Genomic DNA, 17,389 nt, shown 5'->3' with positions numbered 1-17,389 from the left:
TGCCCCCTGCAGAACCTGGGCAGGGAGGGGACAGACGCATCGGCAAGACACTCTCTGTGACCCCTCCATGGCCCTGGCTACAGAAACAAGTGGGCAGTGGGCAAGGGAAGCCCCTCCCTCCTCTGCTACACGCTGCTCTGTCACGCCATTTCCTGTCCTGCTCAGATCGCTTTTGCGTTCCGGGGCCAGGTCAGGAGTAGAGGCTGTCTCCCCTCCTGTCCTCACCCTGCTCCTGGCCCTCCCTCCTCCCTGGGGAGCCCCGGGTGCGCCTCCTGGCAAGCGATGGGCAGTGTGGACCAAGGCTCCACTGGCTGGAGCCTCTCCTTTCTAAATCCTATTTAATATCGCTGCTCAGGAGGCTCCGGAGGTGGGGCTGGCATGGGGCCAGGGTGGTGGAGGCCTTCAAGCCCGCATCGGGGAAGTCAAGCTCAGTAAAAGCCAATCAATGGCCAATCCAGCCCTGTCAAGGGCCCTGCTGGGGCAAAAACGGGGAGGGGCGATGGGGGAACAGTCCAGACAGCTGCCATCTGCGGCTCCCTCTTTGGTCCTCAGACCTGCCCAGGATCCCTAAAGGAGGAGGAGGGGGGAGCCCTGCATCAGCCTCCTACAGAGGAAGGGGAGGGCCTGACTAGCCTCTTCATGAGGAGAGGTGTCTGCAAGGCACAGGGAGGAATTAGGCCTGGCAGGGAGGCAGCTAAATTCTCAGAGCTGGGAATACAGCACTGCGGGGTTTCCCCAGACAGACCTGCTCCGAAATGTACATGACATAATCACACCCACCTATGACTTCTGCTTGCTCCTGGTCTCACAAAATCTCTTAGTATTACTTTCCTCAGTCAGCTCATAGGTACCACGATGATCTTTTAACCCCAGATGTACCTGTCTCTCGACAGCTAAGGCAGCTCTCATGGGGTCACCAATGGGGCAAGGCTGGGGATCCTGGGGACACGTCAGATATACAGTTTACTGTCCCCCAGCGGACCACCAACTTCTCTGAGTGCAGCTAACTCCGAGGGCCACTGCAAGGCTCTGCCCACACTACTCCTGGGTCCCGGCCCCACCAGGAGGAGGCAAGTCATGTGAGGTCCCCCCGGGATCCTCGAAGAGGCTGAGAAGTGCAGGAGAGGGGCCCAGGAGGCAGGCAGGCAGGCCCCCACCCTGAGGGTGGTGCGCCGCATTTTAATTGGACTGGAATAAAACCACGCAGCCTGGGTAAGTAATTAATCACTGGCAATTACTCCTCAGCACCATCACGTGGCACCAGCGAAATGACGACTTGGGTTCTTTCAGACAAATCCACTGTGAAGTAAACAGTGATGCCCAGTTCAGCACCTAAGCAAGGGACCACCCTCCATCTTTGGCCAGATTCCCTCCTCTGTCCTCTCCTTGGTCCCTCTGGGGTCTCTACTCTCAGAGGGTAGAAGATCACTCAGATCTGAAGAGATAGCTTCTCAGCTCAGGTGCTGAGTAGCCAGGGAGCAGGGCCAGGGGGCAAAGATGCTTTCAGAATCTGGGCCTTAGAGGCTGGTGCTTGCCACACTGACACCCAGCTGCTAACTCGTTCAGCCTTTGCACGTGAGGCCCAGCACCACGCCTCCTCCATTTCCCTGCAGCGAGCAGAGGACATGCAGGTGGCAGTCTTAAGTTCAGCTGCCACAAACGGGAACTCCGAGAGGAAGCTCCTCTGTTGCAGAAGCCGAGGCTGTCTGCCTCCCCGTCACTCGAGGAGGAAGAGCTGGGACAAGGAAGGGTGGGAGTCTCCTTGGGGGCCCCATGGTGGCCTGCTCACTCCTCCAAGGCAATGGACAGTCCCTTTCACCGGTCTTGGCTTTGGGGGCCACCTCTCCCTGGGGTCCTTCAGCCTCCAGTAGGATCGGTCACCTGCCCTAATCTCTAGGGGATGGGAATAAGACATACACAGAGATCCAAGAAGGTGTCCTGGACCTGGCCCCTGGGGAAGTGATGTACCCTCTCTTAGAGGACAGGTGGGAAGAGTCGGAGTGAGAAGGAGGACGAGGAGCCTTCCGGGCCCCAAAGCCCCCTACGCCTTTTGGCAGGTGTCTGGGCCTTGGCTCTGAGAGGCGAGTTGTAAGCCAGATGGCTGCCCCATGGGGAAAGAAACGTTTATTCCTGGAACAAATTTATGGCTCAGCACGGCTGTCCCATGAAATCCTCCTCAAACTCAGAGAAGCCCTGACAAATTGGTGGCCAGCTGATTTATCCCCATTATCAGTGCTGGACTGTAAGTCAGTGGCGACAGGCTGGGGGCGGGGGGTGCCGAGCCCGGCTCCCATCACCCAAACCACTGGGTTCTTTAATCGTCCATTTGTTTCCAAAAGCTGCTTTCCGACCCACCCCCCTTGTCTCCTCAATGCAGTGTCTGCAGAGATGGATGGGCTGTAAATCTGCTGTCCTAACAGCTTTATGCATCTCCTGGGGCAGCTTCCAAAATGGGCTTCCCTGCAGGGCAATGTGAAGGAAATTCAGACGTGGGCTGTAGGCCAACCGGCCTCTCTGAGAGCACCGGAGGGCAGGCTTCCCGGTCTCCTGCGGCCCAGGGGCTCCAAGGTCACCTTCCAGGCAGCTTCCTGCTCCAGGGCCACCAGAGCTGGCCCAACAGGGAGTGCTCAGAGCAGGTCCGGGGCCATCTCAGCGTGGGGTTCCTGACATGGGGTCTGAGACCAACGCCAACCGGGGTCACTCAGTTGAGGGGTAACAGAACCGCTTCTGTCTGTCGTATGGAGACAGCGGTGCTGGTGCACGGGGGTGGAGGGGAGGGGGAGAGAGGGCAGCCGCCTCCTCCCCCGCCAGGCCCATTCCACAGCCTACCTTCTCTTTCTTCTGCTTGGCGGCCTCCTCGGCAGACAGCAGGGATTTGTAGTAGGAGCTGCGCTCGGCAGTGAAGTGGACCTTGGAGAGCGCGTGCTCCACCAGCAGGACGGATAGGTTGGCGCCGTCGATGTGCAGCCAGCCGATGAAGTTGCCAGCCTTGTCCATGCCCTCCACCTCCACCTCCACCTGGGGAGCAGAGACAGGGGGCGTCAGCCTGCAGCAGGGGCCCAGGGTGGGCAGGGGAGGAGAGCGGCCCTGGGCCACTGCCACCACCGTCGCTCCACGGGACAGGAGTCGCTGGAAGGATGAGTCAGGCAGAGTAGGAGCTTGTGGGAGCCCCTTAGAACCCTTCACCTGAGTGCTGTGAGCTGGTCTATACTTTTCAGCCTCTCGCACCCCAGAACCATCGTTGACAGATACGTCACTGACAAAGCAACTTCAAAACTCCCCTCTCCTCTCAAACCCCCTCCGCTTCCTCTTGGCAGAGAGCTACTAGGGTAAACTTGACTCTCCTTAGCTTAAGTAAGCTCTGTGTGTGAGTGTGCGCGTGTGTGTGTGTGCACGCGCGTGTGCGCAAGCATATAGATAAAGGTCAGGGGTGAGACAAGCGGTGGCCATAGCTGTGGGAACATCCCACTCTTCTTCAGCACCCCCTGAACCCCAGCTCTGCCCTGAAGACAAGCCCTGGGGGAGCAAGGCAATCCCCGAGAAGAGGGGAACTCGTGTTCTTCCCGGAAGAGCTGAATGAAGTAATGCTTAATGAAGGTAATGAAAGAGGTGGGATGAAAGCCAGGTGAGGAGAGGAGGGAAGGGGACAGGTGAGCAGAGAGATGTGGGCAGGAAGTACACTACCACACAGGGGCAGCTCGGGGGTGATTCCAGCAGGAAGTTATCCCTAAAAAAGCGTAACTGGAAGGGTGTGCTCACCACCATCAGCCCAGGCCTCGGGGCCGAGTGCTATGGCTGATCCCCAGACCCTGCAGGATCCCTGCAGAGCCCAAGGGCTCCCGGGCCTCCTCCCCTGAGGACCTCCCCAAGACCCAGGGCCCCAGACCCGGCATGGACTCTGCTCCCGCCTCATGAAGGCGATGGCCCAGGAGGAATTCCTTCTTTGATCCTCTCCCAACCTCCTTCTTCTCCTGCTAAAGGGGCCTGTAAAAGCCTTTGCTGCCAAACGTAAAAACTCGTATTAATTTAAACGGCTTCAAGCTCGATTAAGCAATAAAATCAATGTCTAAATACCTGGGAATTCTCTGAAGCCTGGGCTGGAGCCAGTGGCAGCAGCCAAGGGCAGAGGGCTAGGTTCGAGGGGCGAGGGGGGAGGAGAGCAGCCCGCCCACCTGGCGGAGTCCTGACTCAGCAGGGAGCGATGCCTGGGACACGACTCCCTGTAAGCAGACAGAGGCGGCTTGGGGCGTTCGGAGGGAAGGCAGTGGGGGTGGGACAAGGAGCGGGACCAGGGAGGTGGGACCCTGACTTCTTCCTATTCTTGAGCACCCTTCTTCCTACTTGAGGCCCCCCGTTACCCCTTCAGGTGGAATGCAAGTTCAACGACACCTGAAGCGGGGGTGTGGCACAGAAGGGAATACGCAGAGTTTATGAGAGCTAGAAAACAAAGATGTTATACCCATCCAATCCAACTTGATTTCGTCGGCAAGGAAACTGAGGCACAGACAAGGGAAGTGGAGCTCGCAAGGGTCAGAGCTGAGAGCAGAAGCCAGGTTGCCCTGCTGCCTTCTTTCCCTACCGCCTCCTTGACTTGGGAGCAGAAAAGACCCTCCCCTCCTCTTTCCCCACAGCCTCTGTCTCAGGAGCAGTCCTTCCTTCCTCCAGGCACACCTCTGACGCCCCTTCTTCGCTTTCCACGGGGTTGAGGCCGGCTCCCTCCACCACCCTGCACTTCCCTGGTACAGCCAGGGCGGAAGCGTTGGCCTCTGCTGGGCTGGGTCTACCCCACGCGGGCCTCACACCGCTGAGGGCTGGAGCAGGGAGAACCAGCGTCCTGCATCTGCAGGTGGCAAAACGTGTTTCTCCTTTCTCGAATTCTGGTAATTAATTTACTGGAGGACCTGCATTTGTGGGAGAGGTCAGGTGGGCAAAATGGTACTCGATAAAAAACAGGGGCCCCGAGAGCCGACCAGCCAATAAGGCACCTAAATTCACTTGAGGTGAGTGACAGACTGCCTGAGGAGCCCTTGGCCACCTTTTAAATGCCCGGGGCGCTGAAGCGCTGGGCGCCCCTACAGTGTGAGGGCTAAGGATGGAGGAAGAGGCTGTCGGGACTGCAGTGGTCAGACAAGAACAGGGATGGGCAGATGATACCTGAGAAGACCATCTCCTTCATTTGCCGAGCTTTATCAGACGTGCTAAGGCCAAGCAGCAGCAGGTCCCAGGAGAATTCTGGGAAGAGCAGAGCGCTGCCTGCCTTGTGCTTGGGGGCTCATGAGACAAGGGGTAGAGTACAGGGTGCTGACGCAGGCTCCCACCACCAAACCACTGGGCTCCCACCACCAAACCACTGGGCTCCTTCGCACCTGGGGGCTCAGGAGACACCTGCTCACGACTAGCTGAAAGCAAATCAAACTGGAACAGCTCCCGGACCAACACTGAGCCCAGGCCCATGCCAGCACCCCCATTCACGACCTCTTGTCTTCCATGTGTTCACTGCCAGGTGTCCTTTTCCTAAAACTGAGGATGGCTGCCCTGCTCGAGCACAAGGCCTCCCTCCAGCCCGAGGGCTTGTGGTGGGCCGGTGTGACACGAAGCTTGATGGCTTCTCTTGGCACCAGATTCCTGGGATGGAGGCAAGAACCTCAGAGAGATGATTTGCAGAGGCAACTGGCCAGGTACAACCCTTCTCTCCTATAAGGTGCCCACGCTCAGACCCCACTCTACAAGGCCAGTGTCGAATTCACTTCTCACCCTCTGAGGCCACAAACCAGATGCCAGCCTCCCAGGGCTCCCACTAGAGGGCGACCCCGGCGACGAGCAGCCACACCTGGGGCCAAAACTGCTGGGGAGCAGCCAGGCTCTCTTGGCAGGTGAGCCCTGGCTTTACACTTACCCAGCCGCTCCCTGCCTGCAATCGATATGTTAACTTGGGCTTGACAAGCCCCTGGGCCCAGCCGGCTGCAGAGGAAAGAAATCTCTGGCCCGGGGCACTGTGCTGCCGCCCAATCCATCCCGGGTTGTAGAGGGAGATAAAGCTGTCGCCCGCCCGTGGGTCTCTGCTTCCCCTTTAATTACAGCTGCTGCCACCACAGTAATTTCTCAATCAAACAACGGGGCTCAGGGGAAGGTGGGCGGGGCTCAGTGGAGGGATAGGGCTGGGCCAGTGTTCCTGCTGCTACCGGGACTCTCGGCTTCCGCGGCCTCTCTGCCCTCACCCCGTGCTATGTCTATCCTTCTGGCCACGCCCCAGCCTGGACGGGCACAGGGGTTCAGTGTGAAGATCAAAGTCTTGACTCTTTAGCTCTGGGCAAGTTGCATGGGAACCACAGGGCGCTCCCAGGTGGGTATACGCGTTCATCCTTCATCATGTCTCTCTTTCATACTGACTGCCAGGAATCTGTGACCTGACTATAACATTATGTGGGTCCATATCTGTAAAAGCTCTGTTTCTGTGTTCAACTTTAAGACTCAGCCTTAAGACTCAAATTTCTCATATTTTCTCCTAATTAAAAAATATATATACATATACACACGCATAGGCTTATATACAGTTATTTGGGGGTACTTATCTCTGTAAAGCCACCATGAACAAGGAATTAGGGAATCCTGAACCACTGCCCCCAGGGGAAACACAGGGTTAGTTTAGGTTCCTTCAAGACTCTAGTCACATTTTGATCAACTTATCAAAACATAAACCTCCTTCTATGAGTGTTTCTGTTTAAAGACACTGCATTTAATACATATTGATGATTCATTAACACTGAACTCACAGCCAACAGCACTGTAACTCATGCCTGAATAAAGCTTGTCTAACACATGGATTTTCTCCTCAAGGCGCATCATAGCCTCTTGTACTCAGGAACACTAGACAGCACTTCAGCACTATGCTTGGAGGCCATTTTTAACTACAACAAAAAGTGCAAAAACTGGAAAACCGTGGCACTAAATAGACCATGAGGAGGGCACTTGTTTGCAGAATGAGAGCTGAAACAAGAAGGCAGAGCCACTGCCTGTGCTGCCTTAGCTGGGAACGTGCTCACCAGGAGACTCTGTGCGCATCTACAAATGGTCCAAAAAGCACCAGGAGTACTGATTGAGGTGACAAATAAATTTTAGTAATTAAGTGAATTCGCAAATATGGGCTCACATATAATGAGGATTGACTATATACAGATACACAGACAGCAATTGCCCACAAGCTGCCTCAAACTGTAGACAGGAGTTAGGGGAGGCTCATTCTTGTCAAACACACAAGAAACCTCTTCTGGTTTCTTCCTGCTACCGCAGCATTAATGAGATAACTATTCATGGAGTGTGGTGTAGAGTGCGAAGCGCTATACAGCATGGCTACCTGTCTCTTTGGCATCTTGGAATGTTTCAGGAAGAGATCTGGACTCACCGTCTTCCTTGGGAGGCCTCCTACAGCGGCACGTGACCTCAGGTAGGTCAGGCCTTGGGTGACTACTACAGGCTGCCAGAACACTTCATAAGCACGTGGGCATTTGGTGTGCACACAGGTGGGCTGATAATGGCCTTGAGGGGACCACGGAGTATGTGTACACGTGGACACAAGCAATGTCAGCAAGGGACAGATGATGGCTCTTCTCCTCACTCCCCCTCCTCAAAGCTCATACAGAAGCCGAATGCTGAGACCTAGCAACACACGGAGCTGGGGGGAGGAGACTGCCTCCGGAGAGACTTTGAGAAGGGGTGGTGCCACGTGGAGGCGGCGGCTTGGTGATAACTCTGGTTAAGACTGAGCAAGAGCCTAGATGTCTAAAGGTCAGACCTGACCCTCAGGCGTTGAAGGACACCGAGGTGCTGCCTCACTGTGCACCCCTGCTGGACTGGTCACCTGCCAACATCTCTTGTCCTGTGCTCTCGATACTGGCAGAGTGGGTGGGGATTTTATGGCTCTGAACTAGGTCCCGTGAGGTGAGCTCTTCCAGCTTCCACACCACCCTCCTGTGAAGGCTTCCCTAAACCTTAGCCTGCAGTGAACTGAACACCTGGCCTGAACATCTATGGGCTTACTCTCCCTTTGACACGTAGGGGCCAATGTACAGCACAGAGGTTAAGAGCACAAACTCTGGAGGCCAAACAAATCCACCCACCACCTGCATGAGCTCTGGTGAATCAATTACCTTGGAACTGCAATAGTACCTACCTCAAAGGGTCTGTTTTGACGATAAATGAACTAATGTAAGTATGCTAAACACTTAGAAGAGTGCTTGACACACAAATGCTGCTTCTTCGTCATCATCAATGATTTACTTCTGGGGAAGGGCAGTTATTTCATTTCAAAATGTCTTTATTCTCCACCTAGACTGTCAGCTCCAAGGCAAGCGAAGCCTGTTCTCTGAATCTGCTCCAGAGCTGGGTGTACTCACTGGGCCATGAGGTGGTAGAAAGAGCATGAATCTTGCAGTCAGACAGACCTGGGTTCAAATCCTAAATCTAGCCGTGAAGTTTTGGTGATGTAAAACTGCTTCCTCTTCCTTCAACTAAGGGCCAGCTGGCAGCGGCCAGGCTAGTTACAACCAGCGGCAGCCCTGTGTGGCTGAACTCAATTCCCTTGGTTCTTACACCCAGAGTGGGAGGTGAGGGAAGTGCGGGCTGATGGGAAAACCTAATGAGTGACCGTCCCCAAACCCAGCTGAACAAACAGATGCCTTTCTAATCAGTGGAGGGGGGAGGGATCTTTCTCCACCACAGGGCCGATCGGGGGTGTGGCCCAGCCAGCCATGCCCAGAGGGAGAGCAGCTAGACCCACTGGACCCGGGCTGCCTGTCTGTGGGCCGGGGCAGCCAGCAGGCCCCATTGCCTCACAGTGGGACACGTCCTCCTGCTCCCAAGCACATTAAGGTGCCACTAATGAAATTGTTCTGGCTTATTTACCAAATTAATACAAACGGCACAGGCTGTTAATTTGCACGTCTCCTAATTACTGAGGAAGCACTCCCGTCCCAGGCAGCACACACACCTCGGTGCCCACCCGAACAGGCTGTGGTCTCACCCTTTGCAGCTGCGGGTGCGCAGGGAAGGGCAGCAGGGGAGGAGGAAAGAGGAGACCCTGAGCAGTTCCCGCCCTCCACGGCTGGAAGCCACCCGGGGAGGGAAGGCCACAGCCCTCTTCTCAGCGGCTGGAGCGTCCTGCTCTCCCCCCCTCCCCGCCCCCCGCCCGCCACTGGTCCCCTTCTGGATTCTGTCCAGCTTCTTAACACAGCAACTACTTCGATCAAACAGGCGATGGGGGCGGAGTCATTCTCCCACTCCAGGCAGTGAGGCGCAGTCTGCCGGGGTGCAATGCCGGGCCAGCCAGCTGAGGGGGTGTGCAGGAAGCAGGAGAAACGAAAGGCAGACAGGGGCTGATGTTCTTACAGAGACGAGGACGCTAACGTCTCCTGGCCCCCCCAGCCAATCAGCCTTCTGAAAGAGTACTGTGCGCGGTGGGGAAGAAGATCAGATAGCTCAGCTGTAAGACCACAGAGGAAATTTCAACCACCTTGCGGGGTTCGTTCAGCTGTCCCTCTCCTGCTCCAGGAGCCAAGCTGGATGCCCAGGGCTCTAAGTCTGGGGCAAAGCTGGAAACACGCAGGTCCCCTCCTGTAGCCTTCTTCACGGTAGGGTCAGGGGGAAGTGAGCTGGAGGCCGCCTCCACGGAAAGGCAGCCTAAATGAGGCAGCCAGGGGCACTTAGGGCAAAGGAATTTTAAAATGTTGGACCAGGTAGGACATACAGCAGGGGGCGGCATGCTCCACGTGGTGACTCAGGGCAGCCAAAGGAGGCACAGCACAGAGGGGGTTTTTGGCAATGCGGGAGGGTGGGGAGTCTCCCCTCCCATATAACCCACCTTCCCCTTTTTACGCGTTGGGAGGATGGAAAAGAGGTACAATCTCCCCCGAGAGAGCGCGTCTTGGGCTCTCTCTTGTGCAGTGCCTGAGGCAACACAGGAAATTACTGAGCCTGGGCCCCAGAGGCTGGGAGGCTGTGGACTGCCTGGAAAACAGCTGAGGGGATGCTCCCTCCCCCAAGGGAGGCGGCTGCCTCGGGTAGGACAGGTGGTGCCAGCTGGGCAAGAGCGGCAGCTCAGGACACGCCTGCCCCGGGGCATCTGGAAAGGAAGACTTCCTGCACAAGGGGTGACAGAGGGGGGAGGGGAGAGGTGCTGGCTGCAGGTTCCTCCAGAAGGTGGAGCAGGAGCGCGGATACCTCTGGGGAGGTGACATCATCGGCCCCAATGACAGGCAGAAGAAGCCTCCGTCCTTTCCATATGCTGTCTGGTGCTAGCCCTGCTTTAAATAACCCCAAAGCCATCAGTGACAAGCCTGGAACTGGGAACAAGATAGGAATGAGGCTTGGATGGGGAGAAGGCATTGAGAAGCATAGCAAAAACCTTGGACTAAAACAGCGATCCAGGGACCAGCTCTTCTGGGCTGGGGTGTCACACCCTCCTCCGGGCTCAGTTTCTCCACGTTAGCGAGAGTTGAACCCGGTTTTTAAGGTTCTCTCTGCTCACAACGTCCTAAGGTATGAGTTGGGGTTTGGGGTGGTGGCCCTGGTGGCGCACCAGTATGACTGAGAGTCGATGAGAGAGAAGACAGACAAGGGGTTATGTGGAAGAGAAGGGCAAGGGGGGAGGCCCACAGGCGCACCGGCAAGCCCTGTGGGAGAGCCTGCAGAGAGGAAGAAAGGCACTCCGGCTCTTCCCAACCCGCACGTCCCATCCAGAGCTTTCTGCAAGGATGTGAGTAGAGATCCAGAGCGACCAGAGTGCAACGGAGCCTCCTTTTCCTGCCACGCAGAGGTAGCCACGCCGCCGGAGAGCTGGGCTTTCCACCATCACTGATGCTGCATGAAGGCTGTAATGTGCTGCCACAGCCGGAGCCGTGACCTCGAAGAGACACCTCACCTTCATGTAGTAGCAGCTTAACACAGCCAACTCGTCCCCTCCACTCTCGGCCACGCGCAGACACACGGTGGTCTTTCAGAGACGATGAGCATTAACACAATGCAATTAATAATGTAACGCTCCGGAAGCCGCAGAGGCAGTGCCTATGAAATGCCTCCTGGGTCTCACTACGGTCACCCGCCGGTGGGGAGTGGGCAGGTGAGGGGCAGAAGCGGTACCGAGCTTCCCTGTGCTCCTGCAGTAGCAGGGCCCCAGTCCTCACCAGCGCCGCTGCTCCTAATCCCTCATCACCTCCAGATCAAAAGATGCTTTCAAGCCCAGCCCACAGCGCCAGTTGTTCCCAGAAAACCTCTTTTCTGACATTTGTGCACTCGTCTAAGTCAAAGCCCTAGGAATGCCTAGAAATCAGGCCCGGGTTGGCAAGAGAGGCCAAGAGGCTCCTGGAAATTGAGGGACGGCCAGAGCACCGGGCGCGATGGCTCAGCTAGAAGCTCAGGGCTTCCTGCTCTCTCTCCTTGAATACCTCAGGGATGAGGGGTGGGATGACAGAGGTGGGGGGTCGGGGGGCAGCTCCTGGTCCTGCCTGAGGTGGAGAGGCAGGAGCCGAGGCGATCAGCATCGTCTGAGTCTGCTGGGAAATGCAAACCTGCTGACTCCAGGCCTTTGCAAGCGGTAACACAGTTTACAAACTGACGCAATCTGCTCCTTTGGTGCAGACAATAAGGAAAGCAGACTGTTCATCTTCCCAGGAAAACCCGGGGCTGGAAGCTGGAGGGAAATTTAACTCTCTCTTCCCTGAGGTTCATGCAGGGAATGTGGCTGAACTGGGGGCCCTCGTTCTGCCCCTACCCCTGTCCAGGGCACCACCACTGACATCCTTTCCCACAGGTTCCCCATCCAACACGGCTGGTCATCACTGTCGACATTCCAATGTGACTACCACTTCAAGGGTCACTCAAGACCTCTTAATTGCCATTTTATTAATTTCTTTTTAGGTATCTGACAAGGCTAAGCACTCCCCCTTCTATTTCGAAACTCTTTTTTAAGGCCTCTGTGATTCCCAATCTTGGCGTCTTCTCCGTGATTTCTTGGTTTCAGTTGTGAATTCTTTCCCACCAACACGCCCCTTGAACATGGATATTCCCCAGGGGGCCACCTGAAGCTGTAGACAATTTCCGTCCTGCATGGCTCAGAGTTACATGACACCACCACTCCTATTTCCAGCCCGAACCTCTCTGCAGGATTCACCTCCACCAGATAAATAGCAACGAGTCCAATCCTGAATCTACTATCTTCACTATAAAAGCTGCACTTTCACCTGCATTTCTTATCTCACTCGGTAGCACGAGCAGCTTAGAAATCGTCCTCGACTCCTTTTATATTCACAGTCAATCTCCAGGTCACAGTGGTCCTACTTCATAAACGTCTCTTGAATTCTCCCCCTCTTCTTTATCCTTATTGCCACTCCCCGAGTTCAGGTCCTGGCTTTGGGTGACAGTCCCCTCACTGGCATCCCTGCCACCAGCCTCGCCACTCCCTAACGGCCCCTGGATGATGCTGCAGTGTGTGGCTTATCACAGGCTGTGCAGTGCAGTGGTTAGATGTGGGCTCTGTAGCCAGACCATCTGGGTTCACATCTTGCTCTACTACTTACCAGCTGTGTGGTCCTGAGTGGGTTATTTAACCTCTCTGGGTCTGAGTTTTTTCCTATTTGTCACATGGGCATAATAATGGCACCTACCTCAAAGGGTTTTTTGTTTTGTTTTTTTGTTTTTTTTGGCTGCGTTGGGTCTTCGTTGCTGCGCGCGGGCTTTCTCTAGTTGCTGCGAGCGGGGGCTACTCTTTGTTGCCGTGCGTGGGCTTCTCATTGCGGTGGCTTCTCTTGTTGTGGAGCACGGGCTCTAGGCACGAGGGCTCAGTAGTTGTGGCTCGCGGGCTCTAGAGCGCAGGCTGAGTAGTTGTGGTGCACAGGCTTAGATGCTCCGCGGCATGTGGGATCTTCCCGGACCAGGGATAGAACCTGTGTCCCCTGCATTGGCAGGCGGATTCCCAACCACTGCGCCACCAGGGAAGCCCTCAAAGGGTTTTATTAAAGAATAAATGAACTGACCCAAATTAAACACTTAAGAAGAGTCTGGCACATAGTAACTTCTCAATAAATGTTGTTACTTTGCAAAAAAAAAAAAACCCAAATTGGATCAATTTTTCCTTCGCTGAAATCCTTTTCTTGTTCTCTACTAAAGTTCAAATTCCTTAGCACAGTAGAGGATAAGCTCCTGATAAAACTGGGTTCTTACTGGTCTCATCTTCTACCATTTTGGCTCTCATTATTTTGCTTTAGTCACGCCAATCCACCTCCAGCTCCACACAGATGCATCGCCCCAGGCCTCCGTACAAGGCTATACTCCCTTTGGCGAGAATGCTTCTTCCTATTACTACACCCGTGAACTCCTACTCTACCCACCATTAAGATTCTGCACACTTGAACCACTCCTTTATATACTTAATGCTTTTCCTCACAGCACTTTGTTCATACCAATATTAACTATAGTATTATATGATGGGCATTTATTAATGGTACACCTTATTAAGGCACATGGTAGGCACACAACAGATGGAGGATGAAAGGTAAAAGGTCCTAGCTTCTCCAGACCACTGGCAGAAGGAAAGTTCCTGGGACAGAAAACTGTCTTTGGGGAAGTCCAGTGGCACCCACCTGACTGCAAAAGGCCTGTTTCGAGAACCCCTCTAAGGTGACAAGGCTGTCCCACAGCTGCCGCGTCACAGCAGGTCTGCTCATAGGAGCCAGAGGGGCAGAAACTGGCTTCGGTCAGTGCAGCCAGCAGTGATGACTCAGAGGCACCCAGACGTCACGAGCAGAAGGGGCTGCTTCGCACTTGGCTTTGCCTGTACCGAATATAACTGCAGCGAGCCTGGGTTCTTCTCTTTATCCAGGCAGGCGCGCAGGCAGCAGCTGCGTGGGCCTCCCTTGGTCTACTACACCCCCCACCACTCCTGGCCACCACCCCTCAGCAAGGCAGGCGTGAGGAGCGAAAGCTAGAGGAAGAGCCACGAGGACAGGACAGGGCCCTGACCACCGTCAGTGCTAAATCCTCCAAGCCAGGCGGTGGGTGTGCCGGTCAGGCCACGGTCACCTGAGGGAACATCTGAGCACAGGGCTGAGAAAGCCTCAAGGTCTCAGGCCCTTCCAGAAGAACACAGACCCCACCGAGGAAAGGCAACTGCGGCTGGAATGGAGGCATCTGGGGTGTGGACTGGGAAGCCAACTCCCGGCTCAGACTCTTCAGAGTCGTCAGAATTGGGCTGTGGCTGGGGAGGCCACCCAAAGGCGGTCAGGCTGGGGCAAGAGGGTCCGATGCTGAGGGAAGGGGACACGGGGCTCCTTCTCTTTCACCATCACCTGGTCTCTTGGCAACAGGGCCATAGACACCAACCCCTCTTGCAGGCCAGAAAAAGGCACCAGAGAGAAGCACTGAACAGAGAGAAATTCCACACTGGCAGCTAAGGACCAGGCAGTTTACTCGTTCCGTTGAACTGATTATAGGAAATGGCAAACAATGTCAACACAAAAACACAGAATGCTCATCCCTGACTAACGTCAGATCAACGGCATGAAAGCACAGCTGAAGGCACTGAGAGGATCAAGGAGCACTGTACCCAGGGGGGGACCCCCCGCCACCCGCCCCCTTTCCTTCCCTCCTCGTGTCTCCCTCATCATCCGGCCAGCTAAGAAGGTACCATCTCCTCTGGGATCCTCTCATGCAGCCCCCGACTCCTGTAGTCACCTGCATCCTTCCTTAAATCCGTCCCCAGCAGGCTGTACATTGTGTGCACTGTGTGCGACTACCCAGGTAGGGCACCCTTTTCTGATGCACACGAAGGCCATGCGGTAAGGGGACAGCAGCCCTGCTGATCTACATCCCTGGACGGGCCACAGAGAGAGTCCTGTCCTCTCACCCCACTAAGGAGCTGCTCCCTCAGGCCCAATAGAGAGGAGATCTGGGCATTTGGGGGGACTCTGCCCATGCCTGATGCACGTTCCCAAGCTCTGTTTCAAACCTACTGTAACACAGTAAGGAAAATAAAACACCATTTGAGATGCTACGGAGCCCCTGCAACTGTAGTCTCTGGGTCCTGGCAGAGCCAGCGGGCTAGGGCTGCCGTGTGTTCACCCTCCTGTCACGTGGGAAAACTGGGGTCTTACTCTGTATGACCTGGAGGGCCCGCGCGATCTCTCTGGACTGTCAGTAATGCAGAGAAAAGCCCGTGGGTAAAAGCCACCCATTATAAGGTCTGAGTGTATACAGCTGAGATTGGGATAAATGCAGCCTGCCAGAGGCTAGGTCGGCCGGGTTAATGACCCTGGTCCCTGCCCTCTTCTATGGGTTGAGGCTGGGCTTCCTCACTGCTAATGATGAGATTAAAATGGCACTGCTTACACCATCAGAGTTGAGCTCTCATATGCCATGAAGCCTCCCCAAACTTCCCGGGCAGGGCTGGAGTTTGCTCCCTGGCCCCAGCTGTCTCTGCCCAAAGAAAGGCTGCGACTGACGGGCAGGGGTTGGCGTGAGTATTCTGACCCCTCTGCTTCTCCATGCTGGGACCACATTCCCACTTCCTCCTCCACTGGCAAAGGCTCCTGATGCTGCTGTGGGCCTTGTAGTCACCTCCTGAAAGGTCCCAAAGCCACAGGAGGGAGGATCAGAGCAAGAGAGGGTGGAACGTTAGTGGTAGAAAAGGACAATATGTAGGATGGGTCAGCGGCTTGCTCTTGACGCGATTGTCCGTCCATCCTCTTGACGGGAGCCAGGGTCCCATAAATCACAATTATTTCTCTTGCTCCCATTTTAACCAAACGTCCCCAACACAGTTCAGCTTAATGAGGTCCCAGGAGCTAGTGGGTAGCCCCTAAGTGCTACCCTTTGCTCAGGCTGACTGTGCCCTGTTCCCAGGCAGGGAGTAGCTGTGCTGGGTCCCCCCCGCCAACGGGGCCAAGGCAGCCTCATTTGCCCTGCTCCACCTCCCAATTTGGCCGCACTAAGCAGACTTCCACTGACAACTGCTCTCTGCTCCACGTGGGGAGCACTCCTCCAAGATAGGTATGTTCTACAGCGGAGACAGGAAATGAAAACGTTCACTATCTCCAGCCAAGATCTCCCAGAAGTCACAATTAAGGTTTTAAAGCGGATCTCTTTGACTCGGAGGAGCCCAGCGAGCCTGACCTTTGCCTGAGCCTAACTGCCTGCCGAAGGCTGTTCTGATACAGCTACTGCTGCCAATGTGGCTCCTCCCACCATGGATGGACTTCCTGCCACAGTGCCCTCGGAAAAAAGCTTCGAGACTCCGCCACTCAGTGCAAATACCATTCAAGAATTTGATTTCTTTTAATGCTATTCGGAGGTGCTCTCAGTTGATCGCTGCTCCTGAGGGGCTGCCTAGAGCCAGTGGGCAAGGAAACACACAGAGGGAAGGTCAGGAGCAACAAAAAGGAAGTGAAAGGCCAGCCCTGTCCTCTAACTTAAGCAGGTCCTCACAGGGATGCCTCAGGGAGGACAGAGAGAAAAAGAAGGGCTAAGAGGAGATTCTTAGCATCTTGTACCTTCTCAAAGAGAGAATATACAAACCAGGGCTCACACCTCCCCATCTCCCCAACCTCATTTCCTCTTACTCCCCGTCAAGGACCCTCCACCCTGGCCCTGCTGATCTGCTTGCTGTGTAAGCTGCCCAACCCCGCCTGGACTCCCGTAACCCCGCCTGTCCTTGAGGCCACGACCCTGCATCACAGCTGTAAAAGCCAGATGAGCAGCGGCCCCTGCACTGCCAGGGGAGGTGCAGAGGTGGCAGAGCCCACCCAGAGATGTCTGCTCGTTTACCAGTGAAGAAATGCTAAGGCAGGAATACCCTGGCGGTCCAGTGGTTAGGACTCCATGCTTTCACTGCCGAGGGCCCAGGTTCGATCCCTAGTTGGGGAACGAAAATCCCACAAGACCTGTGGTGTGGCCAAAAACAAAAACAACAACAACAAAAGAAATGCTAAGGCAACCCCTTTCAGGAAGTTTCTGCCCAGGAGTGGAGAATGAAAACGTGTGAAGCTGTTTGTAAGGGGCGACCTCACACCACTTCTGTCCTCCAGGAAGCCTTCCCTGATTCACTCTTCCTAACAAAGAACTCGATCTTACTGCCCATGTGCCGAATCAGCTGCTCTGCCTTGTCAACCCATGAGCTTTTATGTTACGGCCTCTGAAAGAGGCTGTAGGCCTGTTTCCTGTCAACCTACCCCCAGTCCCTACAGCCTGTCCTGAGCAGCAGGATTCTAGGCAGTGCTGGAAAGTGCATGACAGAGGAGGATCCTGGCCTCCTGGGAGAGGAAGTGCCTGGCAGGGCTCTGTCGTTTCCACGCGGCATCTTCTACATGGCTATTTTCCTGTTAGCTTCCCTGACAAAGACAGCTTC

General features: G+C 55.3%; 1 protein-coding gene across 1 annotated transcript in view; it reads right to left on the bottom strand.

Annotated features, from left to right (window-relative positions):
• SND1 (staphylococcal nuclease and tudor domain containing 1) overlaps nt 1–17,389 on the bottom strand; it is a 432,660-nt gene that overhangs the window by 11,522 nt on the left and 403,749 nt on the right. Inside the window, exon 17 of the mRNA XM_068549395.1 lies at nt 2,830–3,018. Coding sequence (XP_068405496.1) covers nt 2,830–3,018 — 189 coding nt within the window. The remainder of the gene's footprint in view (nt 1–2,829; nt 3,019–17,389) is intronic.

The sequence above is a fragment of the Eschrichtius robustus genome, chromosome 8, assembly GCF_028021215.1.
Source record: "Eschrichtius robustus isolate mEscRob2 chromosome 8, mEscRob2.pri, whole genome shotgun sequence".
NCBI classification, from domain to species: domain Eukaryota; kingdom Metazoa; phylum Chordata; class Mammalia; order Artiodactyla; family Eschrichtiidae; genus Eschrichtius; species Eschrichtius robustus.
This window is presented reverse-complemented; position numbering and strand designations above follow the sequence as displayed.